The sequence below is a fragment of the Rhinopithecus bieti genome, unplaced genomic scaffold (genome assembly GCF_001698545.2).
Source record: "Rhinopithecus bieti isolate Rb0 unplaced genomic scaffold, ASM169854v2 scaffold_2254, whole genome shotgun sequence".
NCBI classification, from domain to species: domain Eukaryota; kingdom Metazoa; phylum Chordata; class Mammalia; order Primates; family Cercopithecidae; genus Rhinopithecus; species Rhinopithecus bieti.
Genome location: NW_016803982.1, coordinates 4,861,270 through 4,882,794, shown reverse-complemented (window position 1 = coordinate 4,882,794; position 21,525 = coordinate 4,861,270). Strand labels below are relative to the sequence as shown.

Here is a 21,525-nt window from a genome sequence, read left to right as displayed (position 1 = left end):
AAAAAAAAAAAAAAAGAAAAAAAAGAAGAGGAACAGAGAGACAGGGGTCTGGAAATGGGAAACATGGATCAGTTCAACACATACAAGCCGGATACTCTGTGCCCTGGAGCTCCTGGGGAAATCAAGTCATGCATATAAACAAACAGTTCATAACAATTTCAGGCAATTCTGCACAATGTGGAAAGTATTGGTTCTAAAAGTAATACTACAAAAGCAGAAAACAAAACGCCCAACAAGACAGTAACAATCCTGCGAGTTTCTGGTTTTGTTCTACTTGCTTTTATTATAAGGCTCTTTCTAATGAGAAATAAATGTCACTAGAATGAGGTATGTGATACTAAGTTTGAGAAATCAAAAAATTTGTGTTCAGGTGAAAGATGGATGACTTTTTAATTCTATTTTCCTGTATTCCTAATATTGTTTTGGGTATCAAAGGAGGGAGGGATCATCCTTCAATTGCCTCAAAATTAAAGGCAGCCCATAAATCATTTTCATTTTCTAGCAACTTAAAAAGTTGAAATGGCATACTAAGAAACCCAAGTTCAGAAGCATAAACCGCAAGTATCAGAGCTGTGGTTTTCTCCTGCCATCCCCACTTAGAGGGGCTCTTCACAGGACAGTAGGCAGCCCCTTCAATCACTCCCAGATAGCATAAGGGACCTCACACGCGCACAACTTCTTTATGTACTGTCAGGTGGGATGCATCTCGGGGAAGACCTGGAAATCCCCGTCATCATCACAGAGGCTCAGCCAGCTTTGGTAGGGGCATCAGCCTGGACACCTGAAGATGAATGTCAAGGCAGCAGCACGCCTGGTCCTCCTGGGGGTGGGGAGGACAGCCCAGTGACAAATCACCCTTGGGTCACACAGAGCAGCTGCCCAGCACACGTCCACTGCCTCCAAACACCTGCACCTGTGCCCATGGCAGGCAGGAGGGGCTTGGTTTCCATGGTAACTCCTACAACAAGCTGGGAGGGGGCAGGGAGGGCAAAGCGGTCGCCCCACTGAGTCCTCACCCACAGCGTGTGCAACAGGTGGGGCCATTGGGCAGGAACAAAAGCTTCCTACGGGCTGGCACAGATGAGCCCCTACCAAGGAGGCTTCCAGACAAGACACACACAGCTAAGACAGCGAACGCACCTGCGCCTGTTCCCGCCAAGCTGACCACACCAAAGCTGCTGGCATTTCTCACACTGACTTTAAAGCCGAAAACCAGAGAGGCAGTTACAGACATCTGGCTAAGAACGACCATTCTCTGGCCAACAATTAAACCGCATAATTAAGAGGAAACAGATATTTCACCACCACCCTGTATTTGCGTGGCAAGAGCTACAAATGCACAAAGTCCTGCGGGCTTTTCCAGCAGTTTCCAGATTCAGATCCTTCATTCACATTGATTTCTAGATTCAACCAAGTCTCCTCTAATTCAACTCCGTGTGTACCCTGAGGCCTGCAAGACAACAGCAACAGACAGGCCAAGAACGAAGTACCAAACTCACCAACCGAGTCCCAGGCCAAGTGCAGGCCTCTCCTTCCCCAGCCCAGAGGGGCCCCGGGTAGTTACCTCTGGAGCCGCTGCACGAGCTGGGCCACCATGGTGTCGGAAATGCCGGGGCACGCCTCCTCCGCTAGGTAGATGGCCCCTCGCAGCTCTTCAATGGACCCCAAGTTCCCGCCGCATGCCTGGCTCTTCTCCTTCAACTGAAAACACACGAACAGGAAGAACAGTGTGAGGTACACCAGCTGCAGAACCGGGAAGCATGCTTTTCAAGGAGCAACACAGCGCATGGACCACGACACCACCCCAGCCCCGGGGTGTCCGGTAAAAGCTCTGACTCGGGATCCAGGCCACTTCAGATCCCTGGGTTTTTTTTTGTTTTTTGTTTTGTTTTTTCTTTTTTTTTTTTTTTTGAGACGGAGTCTCGCTCTGCGCCCAGGCTGAGTGCATGGCCGTAACTTCAGCTCACCGCAAGCTCCGCCTCCTGGGTTCCCGCCATTCTCCTGCCTCAGCCTCCCAAGAGCTGACTACAAGGCCCCCACCTCGCCCAGCTAGTTTTTTGTATTTTAGTAGAGACGGGGTTTCACCATGTTAGCCAGGATGGTCTCGATCTCCTGAACCTCATGATCCGCCCGTCTCAGCCTCCCAAAGTGCTGCGGATTACAGTGCTGAGCCACCGCACCCGCCATGTTTTTTGTTTTTTTTTTTTTTTTTTTTTGAGATGGGGTCTGGCTTTGTTGCCCACACTGGAGTACAGTGGCGTGATCTCAACTCACAGCAACCTCCGCCTCCTGGGTTCAAGCAATTCTCCTGCCTCAGCCTCCCGAGTAGCTGGGATTACAGGCCCCTGCCACCACGTCCAGCTAATTTTTGTATTTTTAATAAGACAGGGTTTCACCATGTTGGCCAGGCTGGTCTCGAACTCCTGACCTCAAGTGATTCGCCTGCCTTGGCCTCAAAGTGTTGGGATTACAGGCGTGAGCCACTGCGCCCGGCCCAGATTCCTTTTGGAAAAAGGTGATTCAAATGCTCTGAGATCAGTTATGTATAGACAGGGCAATTGTCAGACCATAATTATGACTGTTCTAGGCCAGAACAGAGACGTGTGCCTCTCCCGAGTCTCACCATGATGGACTGTCCTCTCTGTGCTCTTTTCCCATTTCAACCATAACCTTGTACCAGAAAAGCAATTTCAAAGCCTATCGTAAGTTAATCTGATCTCAATACTGAAACTGCCATGTGGGCCGTCAAAGCTTACTTCCTCATGTTAATGGGTTGGTTCTTCAACTCCAGCAAACTGCCTTTGTGATCCAGAGTAGTGTCAAAATATTCCATTTCATGTAAGTGGCAGCCTTAAATTCTGGGAATCTCCAGTGTCCTTCCTCTACTCCCAAGAGAAATCACAACAGTGCCTTCAGGCACTTCCCTAAGTTAAAGGTCAACTCTAAGTCTCTCTCTGGAAGGCCCAGAAACGTGAACTGTGAAAGTAAGAGCTGTTCAATCAAGATACAGCATGGCTCAGAACTCGACAGAAGAGGCTCTTCGTGGTGGCTCCAGAGATGATGGACACTGCCTCCTCTTCAGGGAAGTAAGAAACATCTCAGGCGACATTCAGCTTGTTTGCAGGTTGTTGAACACATGCTGTCATTTCCAAACCCAGCCCTGCCCTGAGAGCCACAGCTTCTCTCTCCACTGCTGAAGGGACAGGCAGGAACTAGAAAGTCTGACCTTGGAGGGCCAATGGGTGCGGAGAGCATTTGTTCCGAAGCTCTTGCTGTCCCAGAGGGCCCACCCTGCTGGCCCCGAGATGGCCATTTGTGTTTGTCTAGGACTCCCAATCACTTCACAGTATTTACAAGTCCCGAGAGGGTCATGTACAATCCAGCACTCTCCCTCCTGCCCATGTCCCGCCTCTAAGTCTCAAAGAAGGAGCAAAGGCAGCAGAAGGGCTGCCCTGGGAGAGGGCCAGTCCCCTCGCTGCGTGGAACGTACTGGACCCACCACTGACTTCACGGAGCAACCTGACTTGTGCCCCCTGAAGGAAAGCAGGGACGCCAACGCCCGTCTCCTCAATGGCCTCATCTGTAAGCATGGCGATATAATCTTTCTATTGAGCTTCTGCAAGTACTGTATGAAATAATGCACATTAAACACTCTGAACTCTAGGGTAGCAAATATCATTCATAAAAATACATTGGGAAAGATGCGAGTTTAGCATTTGGTTAGCTGGAAAATCCAGGATACGATTGCATTTAGGATATGTCCTGAATACTTATGTCAAAGTTTCTTCATGGGCCCAGTAAAAAAATAAACAGCCTCGGGTAAATGAAAAAGTCCACGCACTTTCCCTAACTGCCTGACTGACCCGATTCCAGAGGCCAATGGCAGGGCCGCAGGAGCACAGCCTGGAAATGCCACAGGGCCAACTCCCATGGGACAAAATGAAGAGCAGGATGGCACTCAACCTGGACATCCTAGGTAGGAAGAACACAGGTGCCCAGAACCATGAGCCAGGGCTGAAGCCAGACATCCAGCAGGGCCTCCCCGTGCCCTGTGGCTTCCCCGACACCAGCGGGCTCGGCTGTTTCCCACACGAAGCTGCAGGTGAGGCCTCGGGCTCCGGCCACAGCCCTGCTCACACTGGGCCCTGAAACTTGCCAGGTCAGAGGCCCTCAGACAAACCCTCCAGGGCAGGGCAACAGGTGAAGGCTCACTGGAGGGCTGGGAAGAGGCACTGGCAGGCTGGGCACAGCCCACGGCCAGGGATTCCCCACTGCGTGACGCAGGCACAGGAGAGGGGAATGAGCTCCTACGATGCTTCCTCCCCCGAGGGCCTCCCCTTCAAGGACCAGGACCCCCAAACACAGCCGCAGTGGAAAGCTGCCCAAAGAGGGGCGATCCCCATGCAAACAGATGTGTGTGTGGCCCACAGTGAATACCTCAAATGCAACCTCAGCCAGGAAGGGGCACAAGAAAAGGGGGGACTTCCAACGTATTTTCAAATCCGCTGCTAACCAGATGCAGAACATCCTTCATTCTTATAAAGCCTACTTTTGAAAATCTCTCAAAACACGGCTGGGAGCACTTTCCTCTGGGAGGGAGAGGCTGAGCAGAGGGTGGGCACGGCACGGGGAGGCCCCGCCGGGAGCGCAGCACTGCTGAGCAGAGGGACTTTGGTGAAACATGTGGCTCAGGGGAGACCGGAGGACTCCAGGGCATCCGACGTCTCCTTAGAAGAAAGAATCTACTTTTCACATGGCCAGAAACTGGTCTGAGGCAAAGGAAGCAGGTTGCATCCAATGAGATTTGCTAAAAAGCAGTGCAACGGGTGACAAAGGGTCTCAAGCTGGGTCACTGTCATCCAGTCTGCACACTCCAGGCTGTGGCGGAGTGGCCATCGTCCAGGACAGTGGGAGGTGCAAGGTGGTGCCTGGCGCTGACAGCCTTTGAGGAGGCACCATGCAGGCTTTCTGAGCCTTTGCCAGTTTGTCTTAATGTCCCCAACTCTTACTGGCAACATCACCACCGAAGTGTGTCCAGCTTCTCCCTCCCCCTTCCCCCCCACTCCGAAAAGGTCAGCCAGGTACCTACCTCTGCAAAGAGAGGAGAAATAATTGTAGATAAACACTGAGAGAAAGGCCTCTTTGGGATGTCTTTCATCTTGGGGGAGAGGGAAAAAAGGTCATCAGAAACAGTTGACGTTCACGTCGGCAATAATGCAATGAACCTCTCATCTCTGCACTTCACGCTGAGGAAACACCCTCTGCGCACCATGACAGCTGAAGACGACTATCGGCTGCCTCTCGCGAGACTTCAACGTCTCATCTGCAGTGACATGCAAAACCCACGCGCCAGGGAAACCGGCATCTGGGTTCCATGTGGAAGGGGACTTTGCATGGGCACAGGTAGGTGAACTGCCTCGTCTCGTTATCTACGCAGAAGTGCTTTACTGGCTGGACGTGATGGCTCACGCCTGTCATTCTAACACTTTGGGAAGCCAAGGAAGGAGGATCACTTGAGCCCAAGAGTTTGAGACCAGCCTGGGCAACATAGTGAGACCCTGTTTCTAAAAAAAAAAGACAAAATAAAATAAAAGTTTTAAACTGGGCATGGTGTCACATGCCTGCAATCCCAGTTACTCAGGAGGCTGAGGTGGGAGGATCGCTTGAGCCCAGGAGTTTGAGGCTGCAGTGAGCTCTGATGGCACCACTGCACTCCAGCCTGGGTGACAGAGACCCTGTTTCAAAAAAAAAAAGAGAGAGAGAGAGAAAAGTACTTTACTAACGAAACCCTGGAAACAGAAATCAGGTCAAGACTGGCCATTCCAAGTGCTGTCTACGACACAGGCCGAGTTTCTACTTTTGCAGCCTCTATTTGGACATTCAACACCTGTTCACGTATCAAAGCAGGACTTGTAGGATCAACAGGGCACAGCTACTGGCCCACCCTGCCTGAGAGAAACTACACCACTATGCTTTACACAAGACCCTAAATATATGGCCCTTCATAAATTTAACAGGCATAAAACCAATTAATCAAAATTGTTTTACATAAATATCAAAAGCAATGCATTTATTTATAAGGTCCTTAAAACTCAATCACAAAATTATGATATGTATATAAGTAACCCCAACACGCACAACAGTCCCTCAAAGAGAGCTATGAAGTCATTTCACGGGTCACCCCCAAACCCCACGACATTGCCACATGTCAGGACATCCTAACTTGACCGCAGGGCTGCAGAGAGCAGTACGGAGTGGCACAGAACAGACCAGAGGCCAGACTCCCCAGTGTGAACACCTGGATCATCAGACAGAACTAAAGCTCTTGATCCGTCCATCCCCTAGCAACAAAATTCCATGATCGCTGCCACCCGCACCCACAGCAAGCTTCACACACAAGTGCCTCCAAAACACTGCAGACTGAGGTCAGTGTGGCCACTCTGGAGGGAGCAGACGTACCTTATTTCTGTCCAAGTCCGATGGCTGAAGAGCTCCATTCTCGAGATTCTTGGGATCTTTTTCTCGGATTGTGAAGATCCAGTCCCCAGAGTCGCTGCCCCCTGAGGCTTGGCCATCTGTTTCCCTTAACACAGACACGCAGGGAAGTCCCGTCAGTGCTCGCACATCTGCTCTGGGGACGCTGGGACGGTCAGGGGGAGGCCGCCTGGGGACCTCCGAACCCAGCCCACCAGCCCCAAGTCCCCACCATAACACCCTTGTCCAGTCCCTCGGGGATTTTCCAAAGACGCCCCTGCCTCCTCCCTCACAGAGAAGACACCATCACGAGGTGGTCCCCGCACCTCCCTGGTGTGCCAGTGTGTGCGTGCCCACTCTCCTCCTCCTCCTGGAGGACACCTCCCCCACCTCCCTGGGAGCCCATCTCCGGGCATCAGCTTCTCTCTGCTGGGCTCCTCCTCTCACCAGGAAAGCAGATGTCCCTGTGTTGGGTGTGGTGGCTCATGCCTGTCATTCCACCACTTTGACCTCACCTCGGCCATCTCTCAGCCCCGGTTCTAGGATCCACACTCACTGCCTCTATTTGGTACCCTCCACTCGCTCCAAAGCCCACCGGTGTCCCTCAGAGCACTCTCTCCCCCATCATGAGATGGTGTGCTGATGACTCCCTGTCCTGCGTGGGCCTCAGAGGCAGTGAGCCCTTGGCCCTGCTCATCATCCTGACACCTGTGGCCTCACTGAGCCTGCACCTCCTCCCGCCCCTCGGCCACACCTCTCCCCTCTCACTCGCAGGTGGAGCCTCACCCTCACACCGGCTTCCCTAGGGGCCGACCTCACTCTCCCACACGCCCCGACTGACACCCTTTGTTCCCTTGGCTCCAGGGACCTCCACAGAGCAGTGGCCCCTAAGCCCACTTCACCTGCCCAGCTTTCTCACCTGAACGCCACACCTCAGTGCCACTTCACACCGGACGCCTCCTCCTGGACAACTCAGACTCATACACGGTCCAGCCCACACTCAGCTTCCTGCACCACACATCACAACACCTGCTGCCACGCCGCCCAAGCCTGGGACATGGGCTTCCCTCCTTTACCCAAATCCACTACCACGTCCTGGCTCTCCAAACATCTCTCCAGTCTCTTTATCTTGTCATCCCTGTTGCTACCCCGGCAATCTCCCAATGGCAGTACCTCAAGAACTTCCGAGGGCAGTGGTCTCAAACTTGGCTTTAAACTGCAATCACCTAGAGACACTGAAAAACCACTTTGGGTCTCAATCCCGGAAATCCTCATTCAACTGGCCTGGCGCATGGACCTGCACTCTGGGCCAAGTTTGACTCCTGCCAACGCATGCACGAGAACAGACGAGCCCAGGCTTGGACTTCCAGACACAAGCCTGCCCGACCGCCTTCCCCAGCCCTCGCCACACAAACGGCTCCAGCCCCACTTGGCCTCTTAAGCCAAGGGAATTCCTAGATGCCGAACGGGACAGCGGTTCTCAGTAAGTCACCGCTGGTACGGAAGCGTCTACCAGACACCACCGAGAATCACAAACACATGCATTTCTGGCCTTTCAGACATCCATGTAAAGCAGTTTCACCTGATCATGATTTTAAGAACAGAAAAGTGTAATGGAAAACAACACAGAACAGAACCGAACGAAACAAAATAGAATCCAACAGCCAGGTCCAGTTCCCTATGCACAGCTCTACCAGAGTTCACTCGTAGAAATTCCACCAGCAACATCCAGAGGCTCAGCTCCCCAACAGGCCCAGGATGTGTCTAACACAGCAATCGCCACCAGCCCGGATTGTCTAAAAAAAAAAACTCAACAGAAAACGAAACCCACACCAAACAAGTGACAAAGACCAGTGGGTCCCTCCCACACACACGCTCGGGGCGCTCAGGGGCCAACTTACGCGTCTGAATCCTCGGAGCTCGAGTCATCGTGGCTCTGCTCGGCCTTCCATCTCTTGTACCTGTCAATGAGCTCGGTCAAGTAGGAAGTTTTCTTTGCATTGCGTAGTATAAACTTGTGCTTCAGTAACTCCTTAGCAGTGGGTCTCTGGAAAAACACACACAACAACAAAACATGAGGTAAGTTCTCGATCCCACCCCAAAGGACAGACTTCTGCCTCAAAATGTCAACCCGCCACACTGACACCTGATGGCTGGGATTCTACTCCGTGGCTCTTCTCACCGTGACTCACCCAAAGACGAGTCGCTCAGGACCTACGCCTGGGCTCCAGGTACTGTGCTGGGCAGGGCACTGACTTTCCAAGGAGGTCCCTAATAAATGCATTTCCACAGAAACCTCTGCACAGAGCTTCACAGGGATCATTTAAGAGAGCTTATCTCCTAGCTTATGAAATACTTTATGACAAATAGCTGACAAAATGTATATTCTGTGTCACTTTAACTTTTTTTGAGATGGAGTTTTGCTCGTTGCCCAGGCTGGAGTGCAGTGGCACGATCTCAGCTCACTACAACCTCACCTCCCCAGTTCAAGCAATTCTCCTGCCTCAGTTTCCTGGGTAGCTAAGATTACAGGCCTGCGCCACCACGCCCATTTTTTTTGTATTTTTAGTAGAGACGGGATTTCACCATGTTGGCCAGGCTGGTCTTGAACTCCTGACCTCAGGTGATCCACCCGCCTCGGCCTCCCAAAGTGCTGGGATTACAGGTGTGAGCCACCGTGTTGGGCCACTTTGTTGACTTTCTGTATTAACGTTTGGCCACATCCAACCATATAACAGAAATGTCAATTTGGAATTATCTCAAAGAAACCAGAAAGAAGCCAGGAGATGCCCTTTCTCCTGTCTGCTGAAAGAGCAGCTGGGTGGCTCTACATCACCAACTTTCCCAGTTGAGAAGGGCTGTTTCCCAGGTCCCTCCCTTCCCTTGTGATTGGGCTGAGGACTTCACCCATGCCCTGGGCTCAGCACCTGGTCAGCTGCCTGCCTTGAGGATGGTGACAGTGACAGGGAATGTGCTTCCCAAGGAAACCAGCACGGCCCAAATTGGAACAGACGGCAGGAACACCCAAACAACCGAGTCAAACCAAGTTCCCACTCACTCCAAATTACGAAAGCTTGACTACAAAAACCAAGCACGTTTTCAGATTGAAACTCGTGAGAAACCTCGATCACCCTTGAGTCTTCTCCCTCCCTGTCCACCCAAGGGTGAAACCCCAGCTACCCTGGAGGTGCTCGTATTCTCGCCTCTCAGCCAGCTCCTCGGTAGCTGTGGGGTAGAGCTCTGTGTGCTGGAGCATAAGCCCATACTAGACACATGCTTTGTAAGGGAAGACATGCCTGCACCTATCTCCACCAGTGCTGGTGCATGGTGGCTGCAACCAACATCATCATGTAATAAAATGCAGAACATCGTGGCGTGCAGGACAAGCCCCACTACCACAAGATGCTGACATAGTCATCAGACGCTGGTGTGCTGGCCTCAGCCTGCATCTCCCCAGAGGTGCTCAGAAAATGTTGCATTCCTCATTTAATTCCTTGACCAAAACTGGCATATTAGGAAACCACGGTGCTCTTGTAAAAGTAACCACTCATTTTTACACGAGTTAAGAAAAGGGGGGCTCAGCTTGGCCTTCAGCTAACTCTGCTGGAAAATTCAGAAACAAAACAAGGACATATGGTGCTACCTCCAACACCAACACACACACACACAGACACAGACACACACACACACACACAGACACACACACAAGACACACACACACGACACACACACACACACACACACAGACACACACACACACAGACACACACACAGACACACACACACAGACACAACTTTCAAAGAAATGTCCTAATTCAAACAGAAAACGAGGCAAAGCCACACAGTTGTTACTGCTGTACAGCTCTGCCAGCGTCTATTAAACCTGAAAAGAGAAAGCAGGTGGGAAGGGGAGGGGTGGGGGAAGCAGAGGGTGGCTTGGTTATATTTCCTAATCTTTTGTTTCCTAACACATGCCACCTGGAAAGTGAAAACATTTACTTTAAAGACATATTTAGCCATTTGTTTCCAGCTAACCTCTGCCATTACCAAAAACAGTGTAACAGTTTACGGCCTGATCCTCTATAAATATTAAACATTTATGATTCCACATTTAATATCAGGGAGAATATTCTTCAGATTCAATGAAGTATGAGATGGTGGAAATCTAAACGAAGGAGATTTTAATACTTAAAATTAAAATGTATTTGCAAACCAAAGAAGTCAATCATACTTATTTCGGAAAAGAAAAATGAGTAATACCAGGGAGACAACTGAAAAGAGTGATTCAAGCAATCCCAACAGGATGTATCTCGGCCGAGTCAAGCCACACATGAGGAGGTACGTGGTGATCCCTGGGAACTTACAAAGCTCGGCTCCTTATTCAAACAAGCCTCCACAAACTCCTTGAGGGGTTTACTGTAGTTTCCTTCCAACGTCGGTGGGTTGTTCTTTGGAATGAGGAATAAAACTTTCATGGGGTGCAGCTCGGAATGAGGTGGTTCTCCTCTTGCAAGTTCAATAGCTGTTATGCCCAGGGACCAGATGTCTGCCTGCAACAAGAAAAGCATCTTTACAAACACCAAGCAGGAATCAATTCCAATACACAGTATTTAGGGGGGAAATGGTAACACGTCTCAACACTTCCGAGGTTTTGAAAAAGGTGTTTTTAACTGATATTTAAAAACATAAGCCCTCGCTATAATTTCAAAAGAGACAACAACATTAGAAACTGTAATATGCCAAACGTGTTCTGCCCCTACATGGAGATGGCTTATCAATTCACTCCTGCTACACCTCCTGCTGGATGCGCTCAGCATTCCCCGTCGAGTCCCGGGAGCCAGCAGGACGGGTAAGAGAGGTGAGCAGAGAGGAGTCCGGAGTGGGTGTACGCTCGCGAATCACCCCCTCCAGCAGTGCTTAGAACTCAGGGCACAGCTGTGAGGTCGGAAGTAGGTACCTTGGTCTCAAGAGACCTGGGTTGAAATGCCAGTTCTACAAAGTCCTGTGACATTAGACGAAAGAGCTAACCTCCGAGCCTTGTTTCCCTCGTCTGTAGAATGAGGGTGGAAGAGGAGGAGGAGGTGGCCATACAAGGTGCCTCACAAGGGGCCGAGAACTTAAAAGTTTATTATGAAAATGTTCAAACATACAAAGAACTGAGAAATATTAATATAATGCATCCTCATCTACCTATTGCATGAATTTAGTGATTCTTAACATTTTGCCATACAGGCTTTGTCCATGTGTTCCCAGAGTATATTTTAAAATCAATCAGTTGTCATGACATTTCCCCCCGAGTACTTCAGTGTGCTAATATATAGACTTTTTTTTTTCACTACCTATCAGTGCCTGAAATTAGCACGAATTCCTTAATGTCATGTATAATTAAATGTTCTCAGCTGTTCAAAAACGGTTTATCTGAATCAGGATCCAAAGTCCACGGGGTACTTTGTTAGGTCGCTAAGGCTCTTCCAACCTAGAATAGTCGTCTCCCCAGTGGCATCAACTTAAAGAAGAAACAGGCCCCAAATTCGGGATTTGTCTGGTGGTTTCTTCCTGGTGTCATTTACCGTGTCTCTCCAGTGCCTGCATTTTCTGCCAAATGTCCTAGAGGAGACATCTCCAGAAGCCACGTGGCCCCCACCAGGACATCTCGGGTCCAGCTGCCCCACCTCCTTCTGCCCAGCACAGGCCTGTGGCACAACCAAGCGGTTAGGCAAAGGAATGAATTCCTGGAACATGTCATGTCAATGAGAAGAGCCAGGCCGTCTTAAGAGGAACCTGGCAGCTCATGAGACTTTGACAGCGGGTGATACCAATCCCCAAACAGGACAGAAGCCAACAATGAGGCAGGATCTAGTCCTATACGGGCTGGCAAAAGACGACTGGGGGACGTAGAGAACACACCTGAGTCTGGCACAGCTTTCCTGCTGTTCTCACTGTACATTTTAATCCATCATTATTCCAAGAACTTCAGTGAGAATCAAACACATCTCTCACACTCACTCTACAGCAAGGAAACGCATAGGCTGAAGCATCGTTGTAGTGGCTACAGGACGCTTGAACTATGGAGAGGACACACTTACCATGTTCCTGCAGCCTTAGTGAGTACCAGAAATCCCTACTGGAAGCCCCCGAGCCCAGCAGTCCATGGGAATGATGTCTACAGCATATTCTATTTCCTTATTCTCAGTGAAGATGAAAAGCTGCCAGCAAGTCTTATTCTCAATTCTTTCTACTAAATCTTATACTGAAGGGGTCAGCCCAGAAGAGCTGATGTTAGAAGTAATACTATTTTCCTTCCCTCTACAACTTGGACTCTTTGCTTTATTTTGCATTGCGTTATCTTAAAAATCAGCAGAAATGCAACTGATCCCAGTCTCTCGCCCCTAGAAGGGGGGAAGTAGGTGCACAGGAGTACAGAGTGGGCGAGCACCCAGAACTGTGGCAGCAGCAGGAGGACAGGAGTGAGCAGACACAAGGAGGGAGGATGGAGGAGGGGAAAGGCAAGAACAGAGGTGGCTATCGTGACTCTCGTGCGGCAGTGGTTCTTCCACACCAACAGGTGGCTCTCAAGTTTATGTGATTCCACATCTGTCGGCTTCCCCCAGGCCTCTCAGATTTTGTTACAGCTACTGCTATTTTCAAAGCATGCTGTCTCCTGGCCATATAGACCCAGCCTTCTCATTTCTAAGGGCACGTAATTTTGGCGGTATATGTGATATTCTGGTATAAGTATACAGTGTGTAACAATCAAATCTGGGTAGCTGGGATACCTCTCACCTCAAACACGGATCATTCCATTGTGTTGGGATATTCCGAATCTTCTCTTCTGGCTATTTGAAACACAGTAAATTATTAACTACGATCACTCTATTGTGCTACTGAACATGATCGCTGACGGATGCACCTCCAGACCTCCAAGCATCTCTCCATGAGCTAAATGTACTCAGTAACTGGCAGGCAGGCCCCGGCAGAGGCCGGTCTCTGCTGAGTACGTCGGTGATGCGCTTGCCTTGATTTCACTCAGAGGCCCAAGGACTTGCTTTCAGGTTCAGGGGCAGACAATAAGCAGGCAGCAGCCAGCACCGAGGAGCGAACGCCTCCTTCTGCAGGCCAATGTACACCACGGGAAGTTCACTAAGAAAACCCCTGCCAGCCCCATCTGAACACAACCCACATATCACTCTCCTGGCTTCCAAGGAAGGCAGCCAGTACAGCACCATCAAGAACAAACATGGGGGCCGGGCACAGTGGCTCATGCCTGTAATCCCACCACTTCGGGAGCCCAAGGCAGGCAGAGTTCGAGATCAGCTTGGCCAACATGGCGAAACCCCATCTCTACTAACAATACAAAAATTGGTTGGGCGCCGTGGCCTGCACCTGTAGTCCCAGCTACTCGGGAGGCTGAGGCAGGAGAATCATTTGAACCTGGGAGGAAGAAGTTGCAGTGAGCAAGATCGTTAGTCTGGGTGACAGAGCGAGACTCTGTATCAAAAGAAAAAAAAAGCGGGGGGGGGAATCCTCCCAGGCAGCCATGCCAGGGGCATGAGGGTCACCCATCTCCTTAGGATCCCCTCTTTGGAACCTCCTAAATCCAGTCGCAACCCAGGGTATATGGTTCCTGGGCTCTCAGCACCCTGCGTCCCCTCCACCCCTCCTAACTTTGGATTACTCTAAAGCGATCTCTTCTCCCCAGGCCTTCTGTAGGGGGCTCCCACATGGTCTTCCTGCCTGCTGCCTCTCCCGCCAGACATCTAACTATGACTAATTTGCAAACCTGGACTGGCACTTGAATCAATGGCAAGCAATTTGGCATACAAATCGAAAGCCAGAAAAATATCCAAACTTGTTAAAACCAATTACTTCGACTTTTAGGCATCTATACTACATTTTAAATTTGGAAAATGGTATATGCTGCCCAAAATATTCAACAGCAGCATTACTTACATTCACCCTCAGAAGAACGTAAAGCTGCTCGCGCACGTTAAGCTTTAAGTTAAGCTGCTCGCGCACGTTAACTTAATGAAGCGCAGCGTGTCCCACAGCGTGCTGACGGAGACGCTCATGTCTAACTGAGTCTGTCTATCCCTGCTTCCAGGCAAAACCACAGCACATGAAGAACTTGTGTCTGAGGGTTTTTTGGGGGGTGGGAGGGGACTCACTCTGTCACCCAGGCTGGAGCCTTGACCTCCTTGGCTCAAGCCATCCTCCCACCTCAGCCTCCTGGATAGTTGGGACTACAGGGCACACCACCATACCCAGCTAATTTTTAAATTTCTTATAGAGGCAGGAGTAAATTTCTTATAGAGGCAGGAGTTGCGGGGGGGAGGGGGGGCGGAGTCTTGCTTTGTGGCCCAGCTTGGTGTTGAACTCCTGGCCTTAAGCTATCCTCCCACCAGGGCCTCCCAAAGTGCTGGGATTACAGGCGTGAGCCACTGTGCCCGGCCCATGCCTGAGTTTTAAAGTAAACATTATGTGGGGAACAGGCAGTCACCTTCCAAAGCAATTAAAATGAGGTGGAAGGAGAGACCCGTGTGGGGCCATTTGGGAAAGATATGAAATGAGACATTAAGACACTGATGACAGAGAAAACAAACAGTGGTTTCTAATATAAGCTCCAGTCAAAAGCTGCAAATGCACATATTAACTGCAAACAAATCTTCTCCTGGGGCGTGCTCCTGAGTGAGCACCCTGAGTTCTCTGGGACTCTCCTCTACATCGGGAGAGGCAGGGCTCTATGCAACAGCATCCTACATCTTCACAATATCGTGTCCAATAAAGTACGCTGGCTACATGTCTCAAGGTACAATCTAAGCGATACTGTTTAAATTATATAGAGAAAATAATTCTAGAAGAAACCAACCAACTCTACAATCAAGAAGAAAACCACAGATAACCCTAAGTCACAGCTGTAACGAATCAAAACAGAATCTGATTTGATATGAGCTTATTACTTAAGCAGATGCAATCTTTCGGAACACGTCTGTAACTGGATCTAGAGGCGTACGTGGTATTTATGACCATTAAGAGTAACCCGTGGTTGACCAAAGTGGCCCAACATTACTACATGCGAAAATAAAGCCTGCTGTCTCCTGGTTCACATTCTTCCCTGGCCCTCAGGGCTCCTCCTCCCAGCCAGGCCTGTGGGCAGTTCCTGATCCGTAAGCAGGAGCAGAGAGGCCATGGGCTCAGCACCCGGTGACAGGAAGGGCTGGTGCGCAGTGTGGTAGACAGGCTGGCTGCCTGGGTTCTTGCAGCCCATCGGCTCACCCCACCACGCCTTCACTCATCTTCAACAATGCTATTTTTTTCCATCAATGCATCACCAGTTTCCACTTCTCACCATGGTTACACTGCAAACCAAGCGCAATCCATTCACTGACATACCATCATAATAATCTTACAAGGAAAAAGGGAGATGAGAGTTCTTCAGTCCAAGACCTTTCTCTAGTGTTGAAACCGGAGGCTTCTTTGCAGTGAGCAGAGTTATCTCACTTGGCACCATCTCCAAAGGATGAGGACTCCTTCAAACAAACCAAACTTCCCCAAATCACCTTAAAACATTAGTAACAAAGGTTCTTACAACATATGGACAATCAGGACTTAGTAATATCATGCTTAGGTTAAGAACTGAGATTGACGTAAGATGCCCTTTGTATGCAAACACATTCAGCAACACCTGAGCAGCCCAGACAAGACAACAGAGCACAGGCAGTGCCAGAGGTGACAATGCTCAAAAAGGCTCCAAACAGGATCTAAACATATACAAGAAACAGAGGTTTGTGTTCCCTTTAGTTCAGTGAGATGAAGAAGCTAGTGAGGCAAGTGAAGTTCATCACTTCTCCCAACCCATCCTTCCTTTGACAATCAGCTTGTGAACCTAGGTGTGACCTGGGCACGTGCCTTCATAACTATCATACAGAACCCTGTCCCCAGTGGCTGGGAGGTCTTTCCTTACATGCAGTGCAGTCTAGGAGGGGAAATGTCTATGAGTCATGTAAGAGAGAATGGAGGGAAAGCTGGGAAGCAGCTGAGTGAGCTGTGAGACCACAGCAGCCACCAGTGTACCCCAAAGAGCACTGGTTGCCCGGCAGGCAAGCCAGCCACTAGAGGGACACACACGGGGTGGCCTGGAAGAGCACCCTTATCAGGCCCTGCTTGCAACAAGAGCTGCCAGTCCAGAGCCACACCCAGTGGGAAACCAAGGAAATCGCAGCCCTGAGGCCCCAGTGTGAAACCCACTTCTGATGACTTTTGAGACTCGGACACAGATGTGACCCTCATCGGCCCTCACCACACGCTTCCCGGGTCAACAAACCTGGAAAGTCAATTCCACATCAACGTTTAAGAGTCTGCTCATGATTTCCAGTTCAGAGTTGTTGGAGAGGATCCAAGCAAGTGAAATAACTTCTGACACAAGTCACAGTAAAGGCAAAAACAGACCAAAAATGTGACACATTTTCTCGTACTATCTCCTTCCCGACCAAGTGTGCACTCCCCAGAAGAGGTAGACCATACTCTAATCCACCGCCAACACTATGACACCTACTGGTCAGATCAGAGCCTCCTGATGGGTTTTTTCCTTTTTCTTGAGACAGGCTCTTGCTCTGTCATTCAGGCTGGACTGCAGTGGCGCGATCTCGGCTCACTACAACCTCCGCCTCCTGGGTTCAAGCGACTGTCCTGCCTCAGCCTCCTGAGTAGCTGAGACTACAGGCATGCGCCACCACGCCTGGCTAATTTTAGTATTTTTAGTAGAAACGGGGTTTCACCATGTTAGCCAGGCTGGTCTCAAACTCCCATCCTCAGCTTCCCAAAGTGCTGGGATTACAGGTGCTTGTGAGCCACCACGCCTGGCCAGAGCCTCCTGATGTTGAAAGACCTCGGGGAAGAAGGCGGCCAAGCTGTGATGTCCTGACACTGCCTCCAGCAAACGCCCAGGGAGGCCCTGCCCTTCGAGGAAGGCGGTGGGGACGGCTCAGGCAGACAGGACAGCTCTTGAATAAAGGTTCTCATGTGAGCAGTGATGGTGGAACCAAAAACGGAAGATCTTCACACGGCCCTGTCTCCTTTCTTCATGGCACTGTGCACGATCTGAAACTGCTTATTGGTTGTCTCTTCTACCTCAGGAGAGGAGGGAGCGTGCTGTCTTGTTCACAGTTGTACTCACAGTGCAGTTGCTCAGTACGAATTTGTGAATGAATGGCACCAGCTTGATTTTCTTCCTTTGAAGGCACTTAATTTTTTTAACATGTTTGTAATACACCTTTTTTCCTCTGGAAAAGATTCTGACATATGTAATAATCTCTATCCATTCATTTTGCTTGATACCAGGCAACCTCTCTTTGACTTATGGGTTCACATCATTCTTAACCTCAGATAAGTTTTAAATCTTTAAACATTCTTCTGTTATATTTATTCTGGAGTTTTCTTTAAAAACACCAATTAGAGCTGTGCACTGATTCTTTCAAAACTCTTTTAAACAACTCTCAGCTTGCATCTCAACTAGAACGCCATCTCGCCAGGGCCCCACCCTGAAATGCACGCTGAGGTGCCCACGCCACACTGAGGTGCCCACGCCTTCTGCCCCGCCACTCTCTAGGGGATATTTCTCACTGAAAACGGTAACTACAACACAGCACGCTTGCTCCTAAAGTGCTGTTAATTCTTCCTGTTTACTGTCAGTCTCCCCCATATGAATTTAAGATATGTAGGAGAAGAGACTTTTGTTCTCGTCTACTCCAGTATCACTGGAATCCAGAAAAATGTGCCTATATAGAATGGGTTAAATAAAAGAATATGAAATAAATACAATAATGAAAAAGAGAGAGAGAGAAGAAAGGAAGGGGAAGAAGGGAGAGGAAGGAGGGAGAGGGAGGGAGGGAGGAAAGGAGGGAGGGAGGAAAGGAGACAGGAAAAGAGGGAGGGAGGAAAGGAGAGGAAAGGACAGAGGAAACGGAGGAAAGGAGGGAGGGAGGGAGACAGGAAAGGAGGGAGGGAGGGAGACAGGAAAGGAGGGAGGGAGGGAGAGAGGAAAAGAGGGAGGGAGGGAAATCTAAGATCAGAGTCACATGGTAGATCAGCTAATTTACTAGAAAGAACGAGAAGAGAATAATCAAGGTGGCGTTATCCAATGAGTTAAGAAACATGGGTTCTAGTCTCAGCCCTACCAAAATCTACACAGATCAACTTTGATAAATGGGCCTCAGCTTAAAATAAAGAGAATGGAGTAAACATATAAGTTCCTGGTTGAGTCCTAAAATTACATGACCCCAGGAAAAGGGCCAACAGCCAAGGTAGCTGGAGATGAGAAGCAGCCAAAGCAGCATCCCTCCCATGTGAGGTAGAGACACTCCCAGGCAGGGCACACACCCTAGACCAGCCAGGTCTGCTGCATGGGGGTGGGGTGGGGGGAACCCACTAGTCACTCACCAGCCAGTGGCTGTCAAGGCCATCATAGTGCTCAGAAAAGTCATGGCCACCACTACCACAGAGCAGTGAGATGGGCTCACACCTCCCATGGTGGAACCAGGCACGCCTGCAACTTGAGCTACAACCTGGACACTTTCTAACAGTCTATAGCTTGCAACGGTGACCCTGGGGCTGCAGGGAAAGTCACCTGGTGTTTCCTATACCATGTTTAGCAAGGTGGGAAGTCTACTGGGTACTGGGAAGACTTCTATTTAAAAGCAGCAGCAAGGTTCGGCCTGTATGTGTATCTAAGCATATGTTTGCTCAGAAAGTTGGGGTCCAGGAAAGCCAGTTCTCCGTGGATCATGTGGCCTTTTAACTGCGTACAGGGTCCAGAGAAGAGCAGACTGTGGGAACTGAAGTTAAACCAGAGCCCCAGGAGGCAAAGTCCCGGGATGTTTTGTCCCATCTAACAGAGTTCACAAAAGTGGAGGGCAACAGAGAAAAAGAGTATGAGAAAAACTAGGAGAGCATAACACAGGACAAGGAAAAACAGTGGGAAGAAAGGGTTAGGGTTTCATCTCATGTTGACAAGGACAGGCTGGGAACGAGAATCCTGAGAACTAAAAATAACAGGAAGACCCTGCAGCAGTCACTCAAAGCACTGTTCTTCCTCCATTCTCACACTTCCGTGGACTCCCTCACTTTCTCTTATGGGAGCCGCTTTCTCTACAGGTCCCTTCAAGGCTGCAGATTCCATGCACTTGCACTTCAACCCCCAGCTGTGCCCAGACAGCAGGTGGAGACCCTCTGCAGCTGCACACACCTCCACCCCTCGCCACCACGGCCCTTCTCTTCCTCCCGCCCCGTTCTGAACCCGCTCCGTCCTGTGTCCCCACCGCCACCAAACACACATGGCCTGAGCTCAAAACCTCGATCATGGTGGGCTGGATCAGCAAAGAATATTAAATGATACAGCAGGAGATAGGAGAAAACTGTAACTAAGGTTGAAGAATTACCTTTATGACCTACCTCAAGGTACCAGCTTCGGTCCAACTTACAAAAGCTACCAGGCTAAAGAACAAAAGGCGGGAGCCCTCCAGGCCTCGTGAGGCACAGCGCCGCCCTCACCTTCCCCTCACCTTCGAGTCGTAGGCCGACTGTTTGATGACCTCGGGTGCCATCCAGAATGGGGTGCCCACGAAAGTGTTCCTTTTGATCTGGGTGTCCGTCAACTGGCCGGCCACGCCAAAGTCCGCCAGCTTCACCTCCCCGTGCTCAGACAGCAGGACGTTGGCCGCTGCAAAAGAAAGCCAAGGGGGCCCTGAGCGGTGTGGACTTACACCTCCGTGCACTGCCACAAGGGCGTCTTCTCCCTGGCTAGGTGTCGAGCCCAACGAGAACAGACCCCCTCAAAGCCAGCCCAGCCCAGGCAGGACAAATGGGTGCGGGCACCTTCCCCTGAGAAGGCTTCAGGAAAACCCCACCACCGCCTTCGGTATTTCAAAGGAATGAAAACGGAAGTCCTCTTACCTTTAATGTCTCTATGGATTTTCTTCTCCGAATGGAGATAATCAAGTCCTTTCAGTATTTCTCTTAATATAGTAGCGATCTGGGTTTCATCTAACGGGCCAGGTTCTAACTAAGAAGAGAAAAAAATTCTTAACGTTACGTAAATGAATTAGCTTATGAACCGTCTGAGCTAAAACAGAAACACTATCCATGTTAATGGACAAGGGTAATTAAAACCTGAAATCTTCTTCACTTAAAACACATGATTTTGCCCTAACAATTACAGTCCACTGACAGACACTTAAAAAAACAAAGAGCCCAAGAAAACGGCTTTGCTGAATGAAGCAAAGCGGAGCCAATGAGGAAGCCCGCGGCCCCGCCTGCGCCTGCAGCTGACCACAGGGCGCCCCTCCGGCCATGGCAGGGGCGGGGCACAGGCTGGGGATTTCGCTCCAGGAAACAAACAGCCCAGAGACTCACAGAGCAGCCAGGATCTGTCCCAACATATGTGGTTCCCTTATCAGAAGGCTCACCCCTGGTATCCCAAAACACCTAGGAAAGAAGGCCTAGGAGCCCGGCACCTCTGAGGATATCTTTGTACTAGACATTTTTTAAATCCGCAGTTAAAGCTCCCCAACTTGGGGGAATGCAGCTGAAACAGCTTAAATCCTAATAGTTTGGGATTTGTTATATAATCGATATTATATAATAAAAATAATTATTATATTATCCCTGAGGTAATAATTACCTCTGAAAGCTTTTATTCTCAGAAACTCAAAATAATTGTTCCTGTTGACTCCTTTATATCCACAACTGTATAAGATGAAAGGAAGAAATGTCAGGTATCCACATCTCCATTTAAAAGGAAAGGAAAACCAGGGTAACAGGCTCACTTCAAACCAAATGGGAAGCCCCCGGCCGCGCCCTGCAGAGTGGGGCAGTCAGTCAAAAACAGAAATTCCACGGACGACAGCAGCAAAGCCACTGACGCTCCCCGGAACCAGAGAAACGGAGCCAGACAGACAGCAGACACAGAAACGGAGCCGGACAGAGGGCAGATGTCTAATCAATACAGGTAGGTTCCCCCGAATCATGGTCCCCCATTCTTGGTTTTCAGGCATGACA

The 21,525-nt window shown here is 49.8% G+C and overlaps 1 protein-coding gene across 9 annotated transcripts in view; it reads right to left on the bottom strand.

The window, feature by feature from the left end:
• Positions 1-21,525, bottom strand: part of STK24 (serine/threonine kinase 24) — a 143,496-nt gene that overhangs the window by 15,193 nt on the left and 106,778 nt on the right. For 8 of the 9 annotated variants that reach the window (XM_017862124.1, XM_017862131.1, XM_017862118.1 and 5 more), the window contains 7 exons: positions 20,422-20,530; positions 20,031-20,188; positions 10,839-11,024; positions 8,376-8,521; positions 6,460-6,583; positions 5,090-5,158; positions 1,565-1,701 (listed from right to left, as the gene is read on the bottom strand). In XM_017862124.1, coding sequence (XP_017717613.1) covers positions 1,565-1,701; positions 5,090-5,158; positions 6,460-6,583; positions 8,376-8,521; positions 10,839-11,024; positions 20,031-20,188; positions 20,422-20,530 — 929 coding nt within the window. The remainder of the gene's footprint in view (positions 1-1,564; positions 1,702-5,089; positions 5,159-6,459; positions 6,584-8,375; positions 8,522-10,838; positions 11,025-20,030; positions 20,189-20,421; positions 20,531-21,525) is intronic. The other variant, XM_017862116.1, reaches the window with a different exon arrangement.